Below are 19,682 nucleotides of genomic sequence, written 5' to 3'. Positions count from 1 at the left end.
GGACAAAACTGAACTGAACAGAACGGACTGCTCCAAAATGCATTCCGTTCCATTTAGTTGCGTTCCCATACCGGAGAGCAAACCGCAACATGTTGTATTTTGCTTTCTGTCCTGGGATGCGGAGCAAGACGGATCCGGCATTACCCCCAATGCAAGTCAATGGGGACAGATCCGTTTTCTCTTCCACAATTTGCCACAATAGAAAATGGATCCGTCCTCCATTGACTTTCTATGGAGTTAATGATGGATCGTCTTGGCTATGTTAAAGATAATATAATCCATTCATCAAAAGATGCAGATGGTTGTACTATCAGTAACGGAAGCGTTTTTGCTGGACCCTGCCGGATTCTTCAAAAATGCTAGTGTGAAAGTAGCCTTAGACTGCCAGGTGATTGCTAACGAGTGTTCATAGGAACGATTGTTAGCGATTATCTGCCAGAAAATCTGGCTGTCAATATACCCATAACTCTACATGCTCGGTGAATACAGCTGACATGACAGGGTAAAGGTTCCTGCCCCATGTTTGGGAAATGGATGGAGAGAAATTTATGGGAGCTAACATATGGTAGGCACAAATGGTCAGTCCTTTGTCCATGACCAAGCTATGCAACAGCATGATTCAGTTTTTTTTACTATCTCATGCAAATCACGCTATCCCTTCTAATTCGCCAGATATTCTCTATCCATTTCCATATTTCCAGACCTTCCTTTTTGCTTGCCACAAAGTCCTTTTTTAGTTTCTAATTTATGTTCTGTTCATGTTTTTCTTATTTTTGTTTGCCAGGTTCTCACTTTACTATGGGTCTAAGTTCTGATAGGACATGTTAATTGTGCTGCAAAATTCTGTATCTTGCTATATTCTGGACTGGATTATGTTAATCTTTATTTCATAGTTGCATGCTTTTTCATAGAACAGAAGATTTGAGCGAAGCCATTTTTAATTGAGTTTCTGCAATTTTGATATTTATTAAAATCCATTTATCACTGTGTTTACTATGTATCATTATGTTCATTCATTGATTTACTCTGTGTCTAGACCTGTATATGTATCGTGTATTATGTTAAAGTCTATAAAAAAAGAGAGAGAAAAGCATTTTTCATTGATAAAATATATTACAATGTTTCTTATAGTCACATGTACAGTACAGCTGATTTATGCAAAGTTTGTAAAAATGACAGTGGCAATTTAAGAATTTCGAGCTAGAGTCAAGGTCTCGATTATTGCTGTTGCTACCACTGTCCCATAGAGCAAAATTTGCCCCTGATGACGATAGCTTCAACAATTATAACAAAGGTCCTGGCTGTAGTTCTGTATCCTTATGAAGTGTACACAGGCAATACTGTAGATACAGTATATACATAAAATCACAGGTTTTCCCTGCTCAGCTGATGGAAACACAAAGGAGCAGAAACTACCATAGTGTAGCTCAAAATAACTCCCCAGAAGCAAGAAATACCACAGAGCAGCACAAAATACCCCCCCAGCATTAAGCACACAAAATAACCCCTTTAGAAGCAAAAACTACCACAGAAGCAATAAATACCACAGTGCAGCACAAAATACCTCCCCAGCAGCACCACATGCCACAATGCAGCGCAAAATACCTAGCAGTAGCCAAATACCAAGTGCAGCACAAAAAAAATGTTTTAGGTAGGTGTGGAAAATACTGCAAGGTAAGGAGGCTTTAAAAAATAGAAGTGTTAATAGTTTCTTTTTATCATTTACAAAATCCAAAGTGAATGAACAAAAGAGAAATCTAAATCAAATCAATATTTGGTTTGGCCGTTTGCCTTCAAAACACCATCAATTCTTCTAGGTACTCTTGTACACAGTGCTCATTCACTTAGAATTTTGTTAATTGATAAAAATAAACTATTAACATGTCATTATTTTTAAGAATGCTTTGTAGGATTCCTAAAAGTTTTGTGATGTACTGCATAATAAAAAGATTTTGCCAATATTAGTGGACAGCTTGGACTGTCTTCTGTTGCATGCCCTTCCGCTGAGGCAGACTGTCCCTCCGTTGTGGAGTGTCACTTGCCACATTCTGTCCTCCTCGTCCTTCTCCTCCATCTGTCCAAAAATGAGACGGTGGAGGAGGCTATGGAAGTGAAATGTAGGCACACAGCACCAACCACACACTCACTCTAGAAGTGGGATGAGAGGTGTAGGCCCCAGAACTTGCTCACATTGATAGCTGCTTTGCCTGCTTCCGTGCCGCTGGATGGATTATTCAGAAATTAGGACTAGGACCAGCTCCTCACCTGATATTGAGCCATGCCTCACAGTTTGAGAAACACGGTAAGACATGTGCTAAACAAGTTTTGCAATACTTTTGTGAGAATACTTTTAATGAATATGATAATGCTTTCTAAGTTAGTCATAATTAAAGAAAGAGAGTGATAAAATGGAAGATGCGGTGCTTTAACAACATTTTGGTCAGTTGTAGGGTTTTATTGGGCTGGAGGATGCATGAAAGGGATCGGATTATTATTAATAAAACATATTTGTTTAATATGTGACATCCAAAAAAGTTATTCAAATACTTACAGGAAAACATTTTCAATATATATATAGCAATGTGCAACAAGCCATCCTCCGAGGCTAAACACCGGTGCACATATAAGGAATTGCAAACTTTCTGCTATAGCGCATGCCAATCCATAAAAATGTGCGATCTTTAATGCATTCCTGAAAAAAACACAAGTACTGAATGTTAGAAAATCTATTTTATGACAAACAACTACATAAAACAGCATTTGAACTGCTCATTAGGCGCACTGAGTGCCAGAGATGCGACTAAACATTTGCCTTTCTATAAATTAGGTGAATCTTATCCTAATGCATGGGTGTAAAGACTGACGTTATGTGAACCCCAGTCTTAATAAATGTATGCCAATGTTATTTTTGAATCCTTGAGTACATGTACCATTCATAAATTTAAGTCTCTGTGATCGGACTTCCACAGATGCTGTGCTACCTCGATGAGGACAAAGTAACCGGCCATTACTGACATACAAAACACTTTAGTAGATTCCCTTTCTACATGACAAAATTAAATTAAATAATAAATACACTCTTTTACGTTTTTATAACTTTCTATCATGCATGGAAAACCTATGACACAAAATGAAAAACAAAAAAGGTAATATTCTACTGAAAGTGAGACATGCAAGCCAATTCTCCATCTAAAAGCAAAAGAGAACTAGAATCTCATACCCTGGATTACACTTTGCTCAACAAGACATGCAAGCTAGCTTTCTTCCAGAAGGCTTATATTCTTCCTAGAAAGCGAGAGCAGTGTTGCCTGACATATAATACTCATCATTACTATTTTTTCATCTCCCTAATGATAAAGAGATATTCTGGTTATCTTGTTCTTTTGGAAAGTAAGAGAGAAGTCTAATTATTCCCAGCAGACGTACTTGCTTTAACCTTGAATTTTTATTCCAGAATAAAATGTCCATCAACAGGACGCGTTATTTTCTGGAATAACAATACAAGGTCGAAGAAGGTAAGTCTGCTGGGAATAATTAATTGTATTTTGCTGTGGGGATTGCCCCTTTTTTCCGTGCAGCGACAAGGGGATCGTGAGCTGTTGACTTTGGTTCCTCAATGAGAGAAATGTCATCCTGGAAGGGATATTCTTATTCTCCTGTCCTGCGTGCCCTCAAAACAACACATGATCTATGCTGTGGTGGTCGGATGCATGATGAAATCATTAACCACTTTATGCTGCTCGTACAGATGCTCCAGCATACAGTCTGCAAGATGGAATTCCCGTGAGTTAGAACATCGCAGATCAAGCAGTGCAAAGGCAAACAGCTCTGTCGCTGCAAGTCCACAGGGGCCTTCTTAGCCACATAAAAATGGCTGACATGTGCAGACACTCTTCTGGATATGGTATCACCTTCTGCATGCCACAATCCTTTTTTAAAATTGTTTCACTGCTAAATTTATCATGTGTCCCATGCATGGAAAATGTGTTATTTCCTGCAAATGCAGCACAGCCACAATTCTTCTGCCATTGTCACTGACCACGCTGCAGTTATGGTTGGCGAAGAAATTTGCAGCGTGATGAAGATTAGCAACTGATCTGCTGTTTGGCTTCTCTAACCAGGGCTAAACATTTTTAAAACAGCATGGCAACACTGTAGAGAGATGGAGTTGAAGCAATGCTCTGTCGTGTTTGTGTTGGGGACAGGAAGATGTCCATTGAGTAGGAACTGGAGGAGGCAGAAAAGCTCTTGATATGGGAACCGGACCGACACAAAAGTAGAGGTATCAACAAGAACCTGGCCTCATTGCTGCCTTTCAAAACATTGACCCGTTGGGGCGCGAAAGAGATGAACTGTCCCTGTCCTTAACAGCTGCTCTATGTGTCAATGGTGACATCTTGCGGCAGAGAGACAATTCCAAGGAGTGCCCCACATTTACTGCCAAGCTAAAGTACAAGATTTGTTTTGTATAAATAATGATAGGCAAGACCATTTTAAACAATTTTGAAGAAGACAAGGTGGAACTTGAGGACAAGTTAAAAACTTTTTTAGTAAAAAAAAAATCACAGTTGGACGGAATCCAATACTATAACAGCTAGCACTGTGGAGAGAAATTATCACTTGGAGATACTGTACCCAAAAAAAAGACCCCCACCAGCATAATTGGAACCACCACCACTCCCACCACTTATGCTTGCCCAAGGTCTGATACAGCTTTTGGACATACATCAATAGTCAATACCCCAACTAGTAAGGAGGTTGTTTGAATAACTAGTTTGACCGGTTTGATCAGGTTGTTTGCTCTCTCTTTATTTCATATTTGTGTTTTCATTTATTGTGCACTCTGTTAGGTAAAACATATAAGCAGCATGGATGTTTTCAACTATAGGGATACCAAAATAAGACATTATAATTTAGAGTTGAGCGGACACCTGGATGTTCGGGATCGACGGATTCGGCTGAACTTCGGAAAAAAGTTCGAGTTCGGTACCCGAACTCGAACTGAACTTGACCCCGAACCCCATTGAAGTCAATGGGGACCCGAACTTTTGAGCACTAAAATTGCTGTAAAAATGTCATGGAAACAGCTAGAGGGCTGCAAATGGCGTCAAAATGTGGTTAAGAGCATGACAAAGTCCTCAAAAATAAAAGTACAGCTACAAAATGGGATATCTTTAAAAACATCCTAAAATCTCATTGTGAGAGGTACATACCGTATGGGAATAAAAGGTTAAGGAACAAAAAGAAATCAATGTGGATAAATAGAACTGTAAAGAAAGCGATAAATGACAAAAAGAAAGCATATAAATCACTAAAACAGGAGGGTAGCACGGAAGCACTGAAAAACTATAAGGAAAAAAATAGAACATGTAGAAAATAAATAAAAGCGGCCAAACTAGAGACTGAGAGATTAATTGCCAAAGAGAGTAAAACTAACCCTAAAATGTTCTTCAATTATATAAATGTTAAAAAGTATAAATCTGAAGGTGTCGGCCCTTTAAAGAGGGGGAAGTCGCAGAGAGCGACAAGGAGAAAGCAAAGCTGTTAAATATTTATTTCTCCAATGTATTCACTGAGGAAAATAAACTGTCAGATGACATGCAGAATGTAAAAATAAATTCCCCATTAAAAGTGTCCTGTCTGACCCAGGAAGAAGTACATCAGCGACTTAGAAAGATTAAAATAGACAAATCGCCAGGACCGGATGGCATACACCCCCATATCCTAAGGGAATTAAGTAATGTCATAGCCAGACCCTTATTTCTGATATTTGCGGACTCTATACTGACAGGGAATGTCCCACAGGATTGGCGCATGGCAAATGTGGTGCCAATATTCAAAAAGGGTCCAAAAACAGAGCCTGGAAACTATAGGCCGGTAAGTTTAACATCTGTTGTGGGTAAACTGTTTGAAGGTTTTCTGAGAGATGCTATCTTAGAGCATCTCAACGGAAATAAGCAAATAAAGCCATATCAGCATGGCTTCGTGAGGGATTGGTCATGCCAAACTAATTTAATCAGTTTCTATGAGGAGGTAAGTTCTAGACTTGACAGCAGCGAATCAATGAATGTCGTATATCTGGACTTCTCCAAAGCATTTGACACTGTACCACATAAAAGGTTAGTATATAAAATGAGAATGCTCGGACTGGGAGAAAACGTCTGTATGTGGGTAAGTAACTGGCTCAATGATAGAAAACAGAGGGTGGTTATTAACGGTACACACTCAGATTGGGTCACTGTCACCAGTGGGGTACCTCAGGGGTCAGTATTGGGCCCTATTCTCTTCAATATATTTATTAATGATCTTGTAGAAGGCTTGCATAGTAAAGTATCAATTTTCGCAGATGACACTAAACTGTGTAAAGTAATTTACACTGAAGAGGGATCTGGATTGTTTGGAGGCTTGGGCAGATAAATGGCAGATGAGGTTTAACACTGACAAATGTAAAGTTTTGCACATGGGAAGGAATAATGCAAGTCATCCGTACATACTAAATGATAAAACACTCGGTAACACTGACATGGAAAAGGATCTAGGAATTTTAATAAACAGCAAACTAAGCTGCAAAAACCAGTGTCAGGCAGCTGCTGCCAAGGCCAATAAGATAATGGGTTGCATCAGAAAGGGCATAGATGCCCGTGATTAGAACATAGTCCTACCACTTTACAAATCGCTAGTCAGACCACACATGGAGTACTGTGTACAGTTCTGGGCTCCTGTAAACAAGGCAGACATAGCAGAGCTGGAGAAGGTCCAGAGGAGGGCAACTAAAGTAATAACTGGAATGGGGCAACTACAGTACCCTGAAAGATTATCAAAATTAGGGTTATTCACTTTAGAAAAAAGACGACTGAGGGGAGATATAATTAATATGTATAAATATATCAGGGGTCAGTACAGAGATCTATCCTATCATCTATTTATCCCCAGGACTGTGACTGTGACGAGGGGACATCCTCTGCGTCTGGAGGAAAGAAGGTTTGTACACAAACATAGAAAAGGATTCTTTACGGTAAGAGCAGTGAGACTATGGAACTCTCTGCCTGAGGAGGTGGTGATGGTGAGTACAATAAAGGAATTCAAGAGGGGCCTGGATGTATTTCTGGAGCGTAATAATATTACAGGCTATAGCTACTAGAGAGGGGTCGTTGATCCAGGGAGTTATTCTGATTGCCTGATTGGAGTCGGGAAGGAATTTTTTATTCCCCTAAAGTGGGGAAAATTGGCTTCTACCTCACAGGGTTTTTTTTTTTGCCTTCCTCTGGATCAACTTGCAGGATAACAGGCCGAACTGGATGGACAAATGTCTTTTTTCAGCCTTATGTACTATGTTACTATGTTACTAAGTGCTCGGCAAACAAATGTGGATAGGGAAATGACTTAAAATAACATAAAATACGTAGAAATAAAAAATTATAATCTTGATCTAGGAGGACCAGGTCCATATGGAGTAGGAGGTTGAGGAGGCGGTAGATGTGGCGGTGTAGGTGGAAGTGGCGGTGGAGGAGGAGGAGGTAGCCTACACTGCTGTTTGGTTTAATATTTATTTATATTTTTTTAAATTAGGGTACACCCCAAAACATTGGGAAATATAACCCTCCAGTCGTGCTAAACACACGTTCAGACAAGACGCCGGCTGCAGGGCAGGCCAGCACCTCCAAGGCGTAAAGGGCAAGCTCAGGCCATGTGCCCAATTTGGAGACCCAGAAGTTGCAGGGACTAACCCTGTCAGTTAGTTCGTGTAGGCGTGTGCATACTTACTGCCCCACCCACCATGTCGCACGTCCCTGTGATGTTCACGATCCAATTTAATATCTGCTCTATCAACTTTCGATGTTCTTTTATGCGCCTACCATGGTGATTACGGGTGGCGGGGAATCAGGGTTCCAGGCCGGAGAGGGAGCGTGAGAAAAAGAGACCAAATTTTAGGGAGATAAATTTATTTAAAAAATTTGGGATCAAGAAGAAATGTGGGAAAAGTTATTGAGGCGCAAATGTGGGACAAATTACAGAAGCCCCAATGTGGGCCAAAAGAGTCAAGCGGAATTGTGGGAAAAGCTATTGAGGCGCAAATGTTGGCCAAAACAGTATAGCGGAAATGTGGCACAAAGTATTAAAGCTTAAATGTGATACAACTTGCTTAAGTTTAAGCATTGAATCAAAGGAGGTGGCGCGCATCAATTAAAGAAGCATTTCAGAAATTTTATTCCCTGTCACCTATGCAGAGCAGGGGTTTATTCACATCTAAAATTGTATAATGTCAACCCAAGAATGTAACAGAAAAATTACAGAAATTAATTAACCTGTCTACTTGGTAGAGCAGGGGTCTATGACAGAAAACAATAGTTTATTGTCACCCGAAAGTGTAAAATAAAAATTATTGAAATTTATTAAGCTGTCAACTAGGTAGAGGAGGAGTATATTACACCAAAAAAATTGCTGAATTTTTCCATAAAATGTAACTGACAAATGTTTTTTTTTTTTTTTACCGGTCTACTAGGTATAGCAGTGGTACATCACACTCAAAAATTAGTGAATTTCACCATAAACTGTAAGAGACAATTTTTTTTATTATTTAACCCGTCTACTAGGTATAGCAGTGGTACTTCACACCCAAAAATTATTACATTTCAACTGAAAATGTAACTGACAAATATATTTTTTTTGTTAACCGGCCTACTAGGTATAGCAGTGGTACTATACACCCAAAAATTGGTGAATTTCACCCGAAAATGTTAATGACAATTTTTTATTTTATTTTTTTAACCGGCCTACTAGGTATAGCAGTGGTACTATACACCCAAAAATTAGTAAATTTTACCAGAAAATGTAACTGACAATTTATTTATTTTTGTTAGCCGGCCTACTAGGTATAGCAGTGGTACATCACACCCAAAAATTAGTGAATTTCACCATACAATGTAAGAGACAATTTTTTTTATTGTTTAACCCGTCTACTAGGTATAGCAGTGGTACTATACACCCAAAAATTGGTGAATTTCACCCGAAAATGTTAATGACAATTTATAAAAAAAAATTTAACCGGCCTACTTGGTAGACCAGTGGTACTATACACCTAAAAATTAGTGAATTTCACCAAAAAATGTAAGAGACCAATTTTTTTATTGTTCAACCTACTAGGTATAGCAGTGGTACTTCACACCCAAACATTTTTGAATTTCAACTGCAAATGTAACTGACAAATATATTTTTTCTGTTAACCGGCCTACTTGGTAGACCAGTGGTACTATACACCCAAAAATTGGTGAATTTCACCAGAAAATGTTAATGACAAAGTAGTGAAATTATATAAAATAAAACACGTAGAAAAAAAAAAATTGATTCATGATGGAGTAGGAGTTTGAGGAGGCGGTGGACGTAGCAGAGTAGGTGGAAGCGGCGGTGGAGGAGGACGAGATAGCCAACACAGGTTTTTGGTTTTAAAATTAAGGTACACTCCAAAAGAGTCTGAAATATCCAAAATACAAACATGAGCAATTGCGCTGCAGTGCAACAATGGCTGCTTAGTGCCGGTATACATGTCTATTCTGCACAAGGTACGGACAAGTCCTGAGGGATCCATGCCTGGTTCATTTTAATGAACGTGAGCTTGTCCACATTGGCTGTGGACAGGCGGCTGCGTTTGTCTGTGATGACGCCCCCCTGCCGTGCTAAACACACGTTCAGATAATACACTGGCTGCAGGGCAGGCCAGCACCTCCAAGGCGTAAAGGGCAAGCTCAGGCCATGTGTCCAATTTGGAGACCCAGAAGTTGAAGGGGGCAGACCCGTCATTCAGTACGTGTAGGCGTGTGCACACATACTGCTCCACCATGTTGGTGAAATGCTGCCTCCTGCTAAGACGTTCCATATCAGCTGGTGGTGCTGTTTGATGTGGCGTGCTGACAAAGCTTTTCCACATTTCGGCCATGCTAACCCTGCCTTCTGAGGTGCTGGCGGTGCCCCAGCTGCGTTGGCGACCTCTTCCTCGTCCTCTGCCTTCGCCTTGTGCTTCCACTGTGCCCCCGCTGTCAGGTGGGAATGCCATCAGCAGCGCGTCTACCAGCGTGCGCTTGTACTCGCGCATCTTACGATCACACTCCAGTGACGGAATTAAGGATGGTACGTTGTCCTTGTAACGGGGATCCAGCAGCGTGGCCACCCAGTAATCAGCACAAGTTAGAATGTGGGCAACTCGGCGGTCGTTGCGGAGACACTGCAGCATGTAATCGCTCATTTGTGCCAGGCTGCCAAGAGGCAACAAAAAGCTGTCTTCTGTGGGAGGTGTATCGTCTGTGTCCTCTGTATCCCCCCATCCACGCACCAGTGATGGTCATGAGCTGGTCTGGGTGCCACCCTGCTGTGAACATGGTTCCTCCTCCTCAATCTCCTCCTCCTCATCCTCTAACTCCTCATCCTCAAGAACTGTGCCCTGGCTGGACAATTGTGTACCTTGGGTTTGTGGGAGCAGGAACCCACCCTCGGAGCCACTTGGGAATGACTGGCCGGAAACCCTACAAAATGATCCCTCTTCCTCCTCCTCCTCCTGTGCCACATCCTCTTCCATTATCGCCAGGAGCGTTTTTTCAAGGAGGAATAGAAGTGGGATAGTAACGCTGAGAACGGCATTATCGGCACTGGCCATGTTGGTGGAGTACTCAAAACAGCGCAACAAGGAACACAGGTCTCCCATGGAGGCCCAGTCATTGGTGGTGAAGTGGTGCTGTTCCGCCGAGCGACTCACCCGTGCGTGCTGCAGCTGAAACTCCACTATCACCTGCTGCTGCTCACACAGTCTGGCCAGCATGTGGAAGGTGGAGTTCCACCTTGTGGGCACGTCGCATGTGAGCGGGAAGGCCGAAGTTACGCTGCAGCGCTGACAGGCGAGCAGCAGCAGGGTGAGAACGCCGAAAGAGCGCACAGACGGCCCGCACTTTATGCAGCAGCTCTGACATGTCGGGGTAATTTTTAAGGAATCTCTGCACCACCAAATTCAGCACATGCGCCAGGAAAGGGATGTGCATCAAACCGGCTAGTCCCAGAGCTGCTACGAGATTTCGCCCATTATCGCACACCACCAGGCCGGGCTTGAGGCTGACTGGCACAAACCACTCATCGGTCTGTTGTTCAAGGCCTGTCCACAGATAAGTTTTAAAACTGCCTGTGGTGAAGGTGTTACGCTGACCGGATGAGGAGCTGGAAAAGGATGAGGAAGCAGAGTAGGAGGAGGAAGCAACAGTAGGCAAACTGAAGTGCCCTACAATCCTCGGTGGTGGAAGGACATGCGCCAAACTGCTATCCGCCTCAGGCCCAGCAGCCACTGCATTTACCCAGTGTGCTGTTATGGAGATATAACGGCCCTGACCGTGCTTACTGGTCCACGTATCCGTAGTCAGGTGCACCATGCCACAGATGGCGTTGCGCAGTGCACAACTGATTTTGTCCCCTACTCGGTTGTGAAGGGAAGGGATGGCTCGCCTTGAAAAGTAGTGGCGGCTGGGCACGACGTACTGTAAAACAGCCACCGCCATAAGGCCTTTATAACTATCCGTCTCCACCAGACGGAATGACAGCATTTCAAAGGCAAGTAATTTAGAAATGCTGGCATTCAGGGCTAGGGATCGCAGGTGGGTAAGGGGGTACTTCCTCTTCCTCTCCAGCGTTTGGGATATGGAGAGCTGAACGCTTCCATGTGACATTGTGGAGATGTTTGGTGACCCAGGTGTTGGTGTGGCTGGCAGATCCTCTGTTTGTGGAGTGCCAGGTGGCACTGTCACTACAGAGGTGGATGAAGAAGCCGCGACTGCAGCAGAAGAGGAACCAGGAGGAGCCAGAGACCTTTCTTGGTTTTTGAGGTGTCTACTCCACTGCAGCTCGTGCTTTACACTTAAATGCCTGGTCATGCAGGTTGTGCTCAGGTTGAGAACGTTTATGCCTCGCTTCAGGCTCTGATTGCACAGCGTGCAAACCACTCGTGTCTTGTCGTCAGCACGTTGTCTGAAGAACTGCCACACCAGGGAACTCCTTGGAGCTGGCTTTGGTGTGCTCGGTCCCTTGCTGCGGTGGGCAGTAGGAGGCGTACTGTCTAGAGGACTGCCGCTCCGCTTTTGCACCCTGCTCCCTCTTCTGCTGTGCTGGTGGCTCTGTGCGACCACCGCCTCTTCCTCCGAACTACATAGGTCACTCGCATGACCTTGATTCCATGTGGGGTCGAGGACCTCATCGTCCTCCACATCATCTTCCACCTAGTCTTCACCCCTGACTTCCTTGTCGGTCTGCACACTTTTGAAAGCCCCAGCAGTTGGCACCTGTGTTTCGTCATCATCCGAGATGTGCGGCGATGGTCCTCCCATGTACTCATCTTGAAAAATAAGTGGTTGGGCATCGGTGCACTCAATCTCTTCCACTTCTGGGGCAGGGCTAGGTGGATGGCCCTGGGAAACCCTGCTAACAGAGTCATCAAAAAGCAGAAGAGACTGCTGCATAACTTGGGGCTCAGACTGCTTGGCTGATTTGCAAGAGGGTGAGGTGAAAGACTGATGGACATCAGCTGCAGGTGCCAACTGTGGTCTTTTAGCAGAAGACTGGGTAGGAGACAATGTGAAGGAACTGGATCCACTGTCAGCAACCCAATCTACTATCGCCTGTACTTGTTCAGACCTCAGCATTCGTAGAGAAGCATTAGGCCCGACCAAATACAGTTGCAGGTTTTGCACCTGAGGAAGAGGTTTCACTTGTGCGTGTAGCTGGCACAGATCGACCACGTCCTCTCCCTGCAACAGGAGCTCCACCAGCAGCACCACGACCTTGGCCACGTCCCTTATTTAACGCTCTCTTCATATTTATTAAATTTAGGATCTTGCCCTAAATGGGTGTTTAATTAATAGTAGAAAAGAACGACAGTATGTAAAGAGTGTATCTCAGGATAGGCCTCAATTAAATATTTCTTTGCACAAATTGGCTGTATTTCAAATGCCTTATTCAAACCCTTGTATGTAGAGGTAGTATCTCAGAGGGCCTGAACCAGTGTAGGCCTGAAGTAAATATATCTTTGCACAAAATGGCTGTATTTCAAATGGCTGTATTTCAAATGCCTGATTCAAACCGCTGTATGTAGGGGGGTATCTCACACGGTCTGAACCAGTGTAGGCCTGAAGTAAATATATCTTTGCACAAAATGGCTGTATTTCAAATGGCTGTATTTCAAATGCCTGATTCAAACACCTGTATGTAGGGTGGTATCTCACACGGTCTGAACCAGTGTAGGCCTGAAGTAAATATATCTTTGCCCAAAATGGCTGTATTTCAAATGGCTGTATTTCAAATACCTGATTCAAACCCCTGTATGTAGGGGGGTATCTCACACGGTCTGAACCAGTGTAGGCCTGAAGTAAATATATCTTTGCGCAAAATGGCTGTATTTCAAATGGCTGTATTTCAAATGCTTGTTTCAAACCCCTGTATGTAGGGGGGTATCTCACACGGTCTGAACCAGTGTAGGCCTGAAGTAAATATATCTTTGCACAAAATGGCTGTATTTCAAATGGCTGTATTTCAAATGCCTATTTCAAACCCCTGTATGTAGAGGGGGTATCTCACACGTTCTGAACCAGTGTAGGCCTGAAGTAAATATATCTTTGCCCAAAATGGCTGTATTTCAAATGGCTATATTTCAAATGCCTAATTCAAACCCCTTTATGTAGAGGTAGTATCTCAGAGGGCCTGAACCAGTGTAGGCCTGTAGTAAATATATCTTTGCACAAAATGGCTGTATTTCAAATGCTTAATTCAAACCCCTGTATGTAGGGGGGTATCTCACACCGTCTGAACCAGTGTAGGCCTGAAGTAAATATATCTTTGCACAAAATGGCTGTATTTTAAATGGCTGTATTTCAAATGCCTAATTCAAACCCCTGTATGTAAAGGTGGTATCTCACAGGCCCTGAACCTCTGTAGGCCTGAAGTAAATATATCTTTGCACAAAAAGGCTGTATTTCAAATGCCTAATTCAAACACCTGTAGGTAGAGGGGGTATCTCACAGGGCCTGAACCAGTGTAGGCCTGAATTCAATATCGGTGCACCAAATGGCGGTATTTAAAATCTCTGAATGTAACCCAAATGTATTTGTTACGCTGAGCGCTCCGGGTCCCCTGCTGGCCTCGGAGCGCTCACAGCGTATGCCCCCAGGCAGCACTCCAGCGTCTCGGCGTGTGCGTCCTCGCTCTCTAGGGCACGCGCGCGCCGGGACTCTTAGATTCAAAGGACCAGTGCACCAGTGATTGGTGCCTGGTCCAAAGGGGTTATTAAGGGTTAAGGTTGTGAGAGGCAGTGCTGACTTAATTAGGCTGCACCTGTGCACTGCCCATTTATACCTTCTCCTCCCACAGCTTTCTGCCGGATCTTTGTGCCTTGTGCCTCAGAGAAAGCGTTCCCTACGTTGTTAGTTTGCCTTACCAGTTGCCGTACCCGTTGCTACCGTCCACTCGCCTTTGAACCTTTGCCGCCTGCCCTGACCGCTGCTACGTCCGACTACGCTCTTACCTTCTCCCTGTGTACCACGCCTTATCAGCTGCCAGAGAGGTTGAGTTGTTACTAGGGGACACGACCTGGTAGTTACCGCCGCAGCAAATCCATCCCGCCTTGCGGCGGGCTCTGGTGAAGACCAGTAACTGCTTAGAACCGGTCCTCTAGTACAACCCGCGCCATCGCCTCTCTGGTCCAGAGGATTCACTACCTGTCCTGCCGGTTCGTGACAGTATTAAGGGTGTATCTCACAATGACATCTGCATCAAAGGCTGCCAACTAAATTTTTTGTGCCCAAATGAGTGTTTGTTTAAAAACTTAATTTGACAGCAGTATATAAGCCTGTAATTTCACACGTGCTGATGCTGCAAGGCCTGAAAATAGTGTTTTTTGTCAAAAGAGTGTGTTTTTCAAACCTCAGAAAATTATGGGTGTATTTCTACTTTAAATTGCACACTGACTAATCCAGATGTTGTAGATTGTCAAAAAAGTCTTTTTTTTGCTAACAGAATCTGAAAGCTGTATATATTAAACTTGAATTTAACACTTGCAGATCTGGAAAATACTGTTTTTTGAAAAAAAAATAGTGTGTTTTTAAAACCCTAGAAAATGATGGGTGTATTTCTACCTTAAATTGCACACTGACTAATCCAGATGTTGTAGTTTGCCCCCCAAAAATGGTGATTTGTAATGTCGCAAAAGCTCAGATGCAGTGCTGGTACACTGAGCAAGCATAAAATGGCCGCCGTCGCCGCCACCCACCTAACTAACAGAATTCTAAAAGTTAGTATTTTTTGGTCAATGAGCTCAGGGCAGGGTAAAACGATAGTGCCCTGCACCCACACAACTATTTGTCTGTAGATCGCTGAGTTAGATTCTCTCCTATGCTCTCCCTGAAATCACAAGTCCAGCAGCATCCTCTCCCTACACTTGTAACAGCAGAGTGACGTGCAGCGCTACCTGACTCGAGCTTATATAGAGCCTGGGTCACATGCTGCTCTGGCCAATCACAGTCATGCCATTAGTAGGCATGGCTGTGATGGCCTCTTGGGGCAAGTAGTATGCCGCTTGTTGATTGGCTGCTGCGCAGCCTTTCAAAAAGCGCCAAGGAAGCGCCGAACACCAAAGCCGAACACAAACTTTTACGGAAATGTTCGGGTCCGGGGTCCAAAACTCTTAAAGTTCGGTACGAACCCGAACTTTACAGTTCGGGTTCGCTCAACCCTAATTATAATTCAAAAAAGGTTGAAATATGTTGTAGGTGATAAATTCCTATACAGATATATGTAGCCCCTCTATTAATCCTCCTGTAATGTGGCTACCATAGAGGTTTTCAGAAATGTCGTCATTAATAAATGAGGAAACACAATCTTAGTATCAAAGAGAAAAATGCACTAAAACAATTTGTGAAAGATAACAGTGTACATATTGGAAATTGGAAAAGTTGCTGCTTAAGTTTTTATAATAGCAATTTGCATATACTCCAGAATGTTATGAAGAGTGATCAGATGAATTGCATAGTCCTTCTTTGCCATGAAAATTAACTTAATCCCCAAAAAAACTTTCCACTGCATTTCATTGCTGTCATTAAAGGACCTGCTGAGATCATTTCAGTAATCGTCTTGTTAACTCAGGTGAGAATGTTGACGAGCACAAGGCTGGAGATCATTATGTCAGGCTGATTGGGTTAAAATGGCAGACTTGACATGTTAAAAGGAGGGTGATGCTTGAAATCATTGTTCTTCCATTGTTAACCATGGTGACCTGCATAGAAACGCGTGCAGCCATCATTGCATTGCATAAAAATGGCTTCACAGGCAAGGATATTGTGGCTACAAAGATTGCACCTCAATCAACAATTTATAGGATCATCAAGAACTTCAAGGAAAGAGGTTCAATTCTTGTTAAGAAGGCTTCAGGGTGTCCAAGAAAGTCCAGCAAGCGCCAGGATCGTCTCCTAAAGAGGATTCAACTGCGGGATCGGAGTGCACCAGTGCAGAGCTTGCTCAGGAATGGCAGCAGGCAGGTGTGAGCGCATCTGCACGCACAGTGAGGCGAAGACTTTTGGAAGATGGCCTGGTGTCAAGAAGGCCAGCAAAGAAGCCACTTCTCTCCAAAAAAAACATCAGGGACAGATTGATCTTCTGCAGAAAGTATGGTGAATGGACTGCTGAGGACTGGGGCAAAGTCATATTCTCCGATGAAGCCTCTTTCCGATTGTTTGGGGCATCTGGAAAAAGGCTTGTCCGGAGAAGAAAAGGTGAGCGCTACCATCAGTCCTGTCTCATGCCAACAGTAAAGACCATTCATGTGTGGAGTTGCTTCTCATCCAAGGGAGTGGGCTCTCTCACAATTTTGCCAAAAAACACAGCCATGAATAAAGAATGGTACCAAAACACCTTCCAACAGCAACTTCTTCCAACAATCCAACAACAGTTTGGTGAAGAACAATGCATTTTCCAGCACGATGGAGCACCGTGCCATAAGGCAAAAGTGATAACTAAGTGGCTCGGGGACCAAAACGTTGACATTTTGGGTCCATGGCCTGGAAACTCCCCAGATCTTAATCCCATTGAGAACTTGTGGTCAATCCTCAAGAGGCGGGTGGACAAACAAAAACCCACTAATTCTGACAAACTCCAAGAAGTGATTATGAAAGAATGGGTTGCTATCAGTCAGGAATTGGCCCAGAAGTTGATTGAGAGCATGCCCAGTCGAATTGCAGAGGTCCTGAAAAAGAAGGGCCAACACTGCAAATACTAACTCTTTGCATAAATGTCATGTAATTGTCGATAAAAGCCTTTGAAACGTATGAAGTGCGTGTAATTATATTTCACTACATCACAGAAACAACTGAAACAAAGATCTAAAAGCAGTTTAGCAGCAAACTTTGTGAAAACTAATATTTGTGTCATTCTCAAAACTTTTGGCCACGACTGTAGTTGTGAAGCCAGGAAAGGGGAGAGGGGTTGTTATCATGAAGCCAGAACATTATACAGTGAAGATTAATCAGATGTGAGAAGAAGAAAACACGTATAAAAACTGTGATTAGACCCCACACAAAAATATCTAAAAGAGTTATCGATAATTATGGATGATAGCAAAAAGTGCACAAAAACCAGCAGCATTCACCTCCCAGACCTACAGTCTCTGGCATCTAGGCAACTATAGGTATTTTATTTTTTCAAAAGTATGTGGTCTATGCCTTCCTTTTTGCGCAATTCCACTAATGTAATTCCACAGCTTAAATAAATACAGCTGATATGACATCATTGTATACTGTGATTCCACATGATCAAGGGGTTAAGGCGATACAGACATATCTACATAGAAATTAAAACATGGCGACAGGAACAAAGACATTTTTTGGTAAATGCTATCAACTTTTTATTACATCACAACCATTTTTGGTGGAGAGTGATTTTTATTTTCAACAGGTGCGTGTGGCTATGGGGTCAAAATTTGTATCCAGTTATGCAAACCTTTATATGTCGCTGTGGGAGGAGTCACTTGTCTATGGGACACCACCAGCTGACTTGTTACTTTGGTGTCATTACATAGAAAACTGTTTCATCCTATGGAGGGGAAGAATTAAAGATTTAGAAGGCTTGAAGGTTATTGATATTTGTCAGGTAGACTTGCATTGGAGAGGGAGTGATATCATTAAAGTATAAGGCCCCTTTCACACGGGCGAGTATTCCACGCGGATGCGATGCGTGAGTTGAACGCATTGCACCCGCACTGAAGCATGACCCATTCATTTCTATGGGGCTGTGCACACGAGCGGTGATTTTCACGCATCACTTGTGCGTTGCGTGAAAATCGCAGCATGTTCCTCTTTGTGCGTTTGTCACGTAACGCAGGCCCCATAGAAATGAATGGGGTTGAGTGAAAATCGCAAGCATCCGCAAGCAAGTGCGGATGCGGTGTGATTTTCACGCACGGTTGCTAGGAGACAATCGGGATGGAGACCCGATCATTATAATTTTCCCTTATAACGTGGTTATAAGGGAAAATAATAGCATTCTGAATACAGAATGCATAGTGAAATAGGGCTGGAGGGGTTAAAAAAAAAAAAAAATAATAATTAAACTCACCTTAGTCCATTTGATCGCGCAGCCGGCATCTCTTCTGTCTCCTTCTTTGCTGATTGCAGGAAAAGGACCTGTGGTGACGTCACTCCGGTCATCACATGATCCATCACTTGATCTTTTACCATGGTGATGGATCATGTTATGGACCATGTGATGACCAGAGTGACGTCACCACAGGTCCTTTTCCTGCAATCAGCAAAGAAGGAGACAGAAGAGATGTCGGCTGCACGATCAAGTGGACTAAGGTGAGTTTAATTATGAAATTTTTTTTAACCCCTCCAGCGCTATTTTACTATGCATTCTGTATTCAGAATGCTATTATTTTGCCTTATAACCATGCTATAAGGGAAAATAATACAATCTACAGAACACCAATCCCAAGCCCGAACTTCTGTGAAGAAGTTCGGTTTTGGGTACCGAACATGCACGATTTTTCTCACGCGAGTGCAAAACGTATTACAATGTTTTGCACTCGCGCAGAAAAATCGCGCATGTTTCCGCGAAGCACCCGCACCTTTTCCCGCAACGCCCGTGTGAAAGAGGCCTAAGGGCTTGCAGTGTACCCATCTACAGCTACTTGTGGTAATCCATACATCGATGTTGTGATCCATATAAGTCAACAGGAGAGACCATTGATGAGGACGCTACAAGGAGCAGCTGGCGACTCGCCACGCCCACGCCCCCATCATATGACGTGCATGGGGCGCCGTGACGTTGGTGAGGTTGCGCTGCGATGCTGCTGCCCTCTTTGGCAATTGCGCATGCGCAAGTGAGGACGCGACCAGCCGCGTCACGTGACATTCACCAAAGCACGTGAGCGGTGACCACGCCCACCGCACATGCGCCCTGCCACCTCTCCCCCTTCATTTAAACTACACAGCGCGCCTATATGCGCTGTCAGATGCCGGCAGATGGTCGGCACATGCATCTACCCTGCCGCACCCCATGATGAAAGCCATACGACCCTCATGCCAAACAGTAAGTAATCTTACATAGCATGCCACTGTATTGAGTGTAGCGAGCGCCCCAGCCTGACTGTACCCCTATTTATGTTTTTTACT

At 43.3% G+C, this 19,682-nt stretch overlaps 2 protein-coding genes across 2 annotated transcripts in view; both read right to left on the bottom strand.

The window, feature by feature from the left end:
• Nucleotides 1–19,682, bottom strand: part of LOC121002302 (ATP-binding cassette sub-family B member 5-like) — a 1,125,761-nt gene that overhangs the window by 710,471 nt on the left and 395,608 nt on the right. The window lies entirely within an intron of this gene.
• Nucleotides 1–19,682, bottom strand: part of LOC121002304 (ATP-dependent translocase ABCB1-like) — a 159,134-nt gene that overhangs the window by 31,121 nt on the left and 108,331 nt on the right. The window contains exon 12 of the mRNA XM_040433705.1: nucleotides 2,552–2,692. Within this exon, the coding sequence (XP_040289639.1) occupies nucleotides 2,552–2,692 (141 nt within the window). The remainder of the gene's footprint in view (nucleotides 1–2,551; nucleotides 2,693–19,682) is intronic.

The sequence above is a fragment of the Bufo bufo genome, chromosome 5 (assembly GCF_905171765.1).
Source record: "Bufo bufo chromosome 5, aBufBuf1.1, whole genome shotgun sequence".
NCBI classification, from domain to species: domain Eukaryota; kingdom Metazoa; phylum Chordata; class Amphibia; order Anura; family Bufonidae; genus Bufo; species Bufo bufo.
The sequence above is the reverse complement of the archived record's forward strand: the minus strand, read 5'-3'. Positions and strand labels throughout refer to the sequence as shown.